The sequence below is a fragment of the Ischnura elegans genome, chromosome 10 (assembly GCF_921293095.1).
Source record: "Ischnura elegans chromosome 10, ioIscEleg1.1, whole genome shotgun sequence".
Taxonomy (NCBI): Eukaryota; Metazoa; Arthropoda; class Insecta; order Odonata; family Coenagrionidae; genus Ischnura; species Ischnura elegans.
In genome coordinates this window covers 79,504,509-79,510,508 of record NC_060255.1, presented here as the reverse complement: position 1 = coordinate 79,510,508, position 6,000 = coordinate 79,504,509, and the positions used below count along the sequence as shown (strand labels likewise).

General features: G+C 36.0%; 1 protein-coding gene across 1 annotated transcript in view; it reads left to right on the top strand.

Annotated features, from left to right (window-relative positions):
• Nucleotides 1-747: 747 nt before the first annotated feature.
• LOC124167051 overlaps nt 748-6,000 on the top strand; it is a 158,849-nt gene continuing 153,596 nt past the window's right edge. Inside the window, exon 1 of the mRNA XM_046544829.1 lies at nt 748-846. Within this exon, the coding sequence (XP_046400785.1) occupies nt 792-846 (55 nt within the window). The 5' untranslated portion in view covers nt 748-791. The remainder of the gene's footprint in view (nt 847-6,000) is intronic.

Sequence of the window (6,000 nt, the reverse complement as noted above, 5' to 3'; positions counted from 1 at the left end):
ATTTAACCCACTAGCACCCCCTTGTCCCTATCCTGGATCCGCCACTGATTATAAATACTTATTTATTGTTCGTTCATAAAAATGTAATATTTAGTTAAGAGAAGGGTTGCATGGTCTAATTTGTTCATCATCATGGTTCATCTCCTTGTTAAATTGAGCATTAGACCTGTCATACTTCGTGCTATTCATGAAACCAGTTCTCTTCTTTCTCCTTCCACTCTTTCCCAAAATCCTCCTTCTGTCACTGCTAACCTCTACAACTTATTACACGTCCTATTCATGTTCATTGCATCCCCTTCACAATGGCGTACCCAGAATAAAAATTAGAGGGGGATAAGCCACGGCGGTTCAAGTTGTAACATTTTAGCACTGAAAAGGTGAATAAAATCAACATTTTAAGAAAACTTTAAAAAGCTTCATTAGTTCTTGTGATAATTTGCTTGAAAAAATAATTTAGTTACATGTCTTAAACTTATATTATCTTTTGTGGGTTTAAATAAAATTTGTTGAAACTTTCGTTTCAATTCAACACTGATTTTCCTTAACCCTCGCGCGGGCGCTCTGGTGTATAAAGTATGCCAATCTTCGAAAACCAAGGATTTCAACTTTGTACGCACATTCTGGTCCAGAATGGCCTTGTGTATTCTTACAGCGTACTTTGACTGTCCATAGTGCGAGTTTTCAAAGATCATTGCAAGTTTTCAAGCCAAATTTTCTTTTTGTTTCTTTCCAGAACATGGCTGCAGCAGACAAGGGTCCAGAGATGAGCCCACACATCTGATAGAGCAACAATGAAGAGGATCTGCTTATTCACAATAATGCAGATCGTCACGTGTTTGTCTACAGGTAGGCTGACAACTACACTAGGTTTATTCATAAGCAACAAAACAATGGAAAATAACCACTTTTATCTTTTTAAACAAGCATATTCGTCATTATCAGAGTTCATACTAGAGACTAAAATAATAGACTAAACATTTTTGATGCATGTTGAATAATATATTTTGCCGTTAAAATCAAGTATTTTAAATTATAGTTATATTGGCTTGTACTTTGTTTTCAGAACAGCTTACACTCTATTTCCAGTATTTATTCACTTCATTGTTCGCTCAATTACCGTTTTTTTAATACTATAAAATATTTATGCCCGCGTTTCATCCAATCATGCAATAATTCTTATCCAATTACTATTTGAAATCTCAGCTGCGAAACCACTCAAAGTTTGTCTTAAAATTTTAGCGTTACCTTTCAGCCTTCTACCGGAGCAAATTTCTGTGACGTGCACAACCATATCAATCACAATCGTATTTTAAATTAAATGACTTTGTTTTGAATTTGAATGCATTTTTTATTCTAATTTATTGTGATTGACAGATATCATTGGAAAGATGCTATAATGAGTATACCTCTCGTATGAACTTTGTGTTAATTTAAATAGATTATTCGCGCATACAACGATAAAGTAATGTATATTTTCTATTTAGTTTTATTAAAAACTGATTAAATTCTGCAGCTAACGCTATGCAAAGATATTGATCATTTATTAATTACGGAGTAAATAGAGATGGTGATATGAAAAAATTAGGAGATACCTACCTATAAGAAATTAATGGCTGTTTTAAAATTTTCCCTAGACAAATATGCATTTTTATAAATTTAATTAATTAATCGTTGAAGTAAAAATATTGTTTTCCTCATAAGTGCTGCTGGCCACTAGGTTACACAGTTGTTTCATCATTGGTCGTGAATTCAATGAAGGTTTCCATCGTTCGATCTTCTCAGGGACTTAGGTGGAACAAACCTCCACCTCTTCTTGTTCGCTTATTCTCATTTTTTCTTTACTGCATCTTGGCCAAGTTTTGGAATAAAAAGGTATTCCATGATGTAGGCCGAAGACTGCGTGGCTCACATATTTGCTCGTGCCAAGAGTTGAAATAATAGCGCATATCTTACACTCGAGTCTTAGGTATCTGATAAAAAATATCTCTCTAGAAACAATGGGAATTCGAGGAGGAAATATGGTCCATAAGGTACACGTGGAATGGAGAAGGGGAAGGAAATTCATAATTTACCGCTTTCCCATACCCTTCATGAACTAGTTCTTTTTAAAGGCTTGAGAGAACATTCGATTTCGCATGCACTGGGAACAGTGCCAAATTGAGACTGCCAAACTGGAATCCGATGAGGTGGCACGGCTTCAGAGCTGCCAACTGCACCAATTTTCGCTCACTGCCAGCCCCTAATACTCAGTTCACACAACGCTGATCCTAATGCGCGTAACTACTTCACGTCCATCAACACCAAATCTGTATTACCTTCGATGTGCTCTGCTGCCATCAATGGACGCATTGGAGTTAGCATGTGACGACCTAATCCTTGCCAGCTGATTTTACCACAGTCATCAGGAAGTACTTAGTGCACTCTGTGCCTTTTCCGCGTGGTAAGATGCAACTTTATGCATTAACATTAATTTTGTGGTTTTTGCGACTTGTGTACCGTTAAAATTTTCACAACAGAGAAACTCGTCACGTCGTTTATTATAGATATATCCGAAATGGTCGAGTTTCATCCGCAATTTTATTTTATCCCCCTGCTAGAGAATGATAAATATCAGGAATTAATGGGAGAGTAAAACTCCCTCATCACTTACTGAAGATTGAGAAGAAAATTAAAATTTCCAGATAGTCAATCTGGAGCAAGTTACCAACCCCCTCGTATGTCTATTTATTCCCTTCCTTCATGCCACCTTGAACTTGCGTCGCGATGTTGCCAAAACGGTTATCGAGTGTCACTTGTCTTTCCTTTTTTCTGATTTGACAAAAGCGGTTAATGTCTACGTCTATATATTACCCCGCAAGCCGCCTCAATAGGCGTTTGACGGAGACCTTAAGACACCAGCCGTTTACATACAGAAAGGAAATGCTGCAACAAAATTATGCCTATAATTTATTAAAGTCTTTTGCCATGAGAAGGAAAAACGAATCCCCATAGAAATAATTTCCATGGCTATCAAGACATGGCAGAGTTAAGGTCATTTCATATAAAAATTAGTAAAAATTGAAGTCAGCACTGAATGAATAATCAACTTAATGACTCCGTGGCGTGAAAAAAAAAATTAACGTGTACTGGATGTCACATATAACTCCTCAGAAAAACTAACAACTATGTGATGCACACACTGACTGCAATTGACTTGTTTTAATCCTGGACCGCGTAGATCCCATTTCCGGAGCGTAATTCTCCATTTCGTATTATTCTTCTCTCATCCACAGATGTCATCTTCCAATATTTATGGTTTGACCTCACGAAATATAGCATTAAAACCGTATGAAATAATTGACCACGACATGGCTAAAAATTTTCACAGTAGTTAAATATTGACCGAACTCCATGCGGGGGCGATTTCAGAATGACATTTTGGGGATAGGTCTTGACCTGAGTTTGAGAAGAATGAAATTAGCCGGAGGAGAGGGACGTTCACGCAGTAGGAAGTGCTACGCTCTACGATAACTACAACTGAAATTTCTCTTACGCTTGAGACGTGCAGTCTTGCATTTGAATATAAAATCTCTTTCCCCCTTTTGAAGAATGCAAAAACTATTAAAAAATTAAAATTTTAGATGAAATTTGGGCTACCACAGGAGATGGCCCGTGAAAACCTTTTGGTTTTCGGTGGGTTTTTTCGCTGAAGGATATTATACCCTTATCCTCATGTTTTTTCCCACAAACAGAAATTTTTTTTACACAAAGTTTTCACATTTATTTGTTTATACTTTTGACATTTCACAAACAGTGTATATTGTATATTCTTTATATTGGAATCGTTTGTCCACCATTTTTTAATATGCTTGCATTGACGTTAGCGAGGGGTTAGGTGGAAGAGGGGACTTCTTAGTCTCAACCTCGCCCGAATAAAGGCATCTTTTTATTATTAAAACCCCCCTAAATCCGCCTCTATCGTACCTTAAAGTAAATTGGTGGACTACAACAAATGTTTTAGTTTTCTTCACTTTAAAAGTGAACTTCCAAAAAATTGAGACACAGGTAATAGAGGTTAATGAATTTTGACATTTTTAATGGCTATTAAGGTTTTCAAGTTACTCGCATGGATTCAAAGTACGAATTTGGTCTAGGCACGTAAGGATCGTAGCGTAAACGGGGTGTTTAAAGGGCTATCACACGTCTTTAGAGGTCACACTGGAGCCCCTGCAGGATTTCGCCGCGTTATTTTTTTCTCTCCCGCACGATAGAGCCGGGCGGGTTGAATTTCCGGAACGAATTAATTAGCCCCATCCGGATGCCCGGCGGGGAGTCTTTTCTGAAAATCCTCCTGCGGATCGATAAATACCCCATCGGGGGTTTTAGGGGAGTGGTTCTCAATTAGCCCGGCCTCAAAAACATAAACACACTTTGGCTATACGGATGATGACCGGCCAAGCGCTAAATGCACTCTTTTCTTTGGGAAAGGTTACTCGATTGAGATGCCGTCATTAGCCGCGCCGGCGAAACAAATATTTGCCCACTTCGTGGAGATGAGTAGCGCCAATTAAGAGCGTGAATCAATCTGAAATTCAAGTCAAATTACAATGCTAAGCAAAACAATCGTACTTAGCTACGATTACTGGCCTCATATCCATCAATTATCAACCATTTCACTTGTCGTGTAATGCTCAAACCTATCAGTACTCGACAGCAAGAAAACATAACTGAATTCTTTCACCGAGGAGATTCATCTCAATATTCCATACAAAAGTCAAATATTTTACAAGCAAGCAAAGCATTTTACAAGTAGTTTATCTTAATTTTTCGGATGAGCACTAATTAAGAGCGTGAGTCAATCTGAAATTCAAGCAGAATTACAATGCTAAACAAAACAGCACATAGTTACGATTACGGGCCTCATATTCATCAATTATGAAGCATCCCACTTTTCGATTTACGCTCAAAGCTATCAGCATGACAATTTTAATTGAATTATTAACGTGAGGAGACTTATCTGAATGTCCATTATATAAGCCATATTTTATATACTATCAGTTTATTTGAATTTTTTTTAAACTATTGAAAAAACTTTTCCAGAACGGTAAATAATGAAGTAATCCTTCTCAATACGTCAACCAATTTTACAGAAACCAAAGACACCATAAGTGAAGAATGTTTTCGCGCACAAAAATTGTGAATAAATAATGATCATTGAATATCTAAAATACTAAATCAAAGCATTTATTTCGTGAATAAACTCAGAAAGAGATATCGAACTACATCAACAATACTCGCGGTCGTCAAGGGGATACTAAGTCGAAAACGCTAAAAGGGTCTAGCAGGTTAAGATGGTGAAAAGTGCCCCCAGAGATTTTGAAAAATAAATAATATAGACTTAAAGTGTATTCAAAATTATGTGTTTCCCCAAAGTTTCAGGCCTTAACAATGGAAATTAACCCCCAAAAAATTGAAACACGATTTTTTGTTTTTTAACCATATCTCCAGTTTTTATTTTTGTAAAATCGTTTTCTAGGATTTAAAATGTATATTCTAGTACGTCATACCATTATGATTTTTTTTTCAAATGTTTTTGACCAAAAACTAAACTTTTACATAAGTTTGAAATTTTCAGAATTAATTTAAAAATTTTAGGAAACAATAGACTCGCCGAAAAATTATATGTTGTTACCCCATACATCAAAGTATCATTCTAATTTTTTTCAGATTTTTAAAATTTGGTGGAGCACAGTCAAAAACACGAATAACTGCTTTGCCCTATTTGCATCTACGTATTCCAAGAGGATATTTGATTTGATTGTTGAAAACAACGATTGTTGAACAGTTTGTAACATTATTGATTAATAATTAATATTCACATAAACAATACCTATCACACTGATATTAATCGTAATTAATTTTTATTGCCATACTGTTAAGCTTCAAGTTAGTCTTCAATCCTCGAGAAATACGTTTGCCAAAAATTATTTTTGTATCTTTAAAATTTCTACTCTTTCCTTG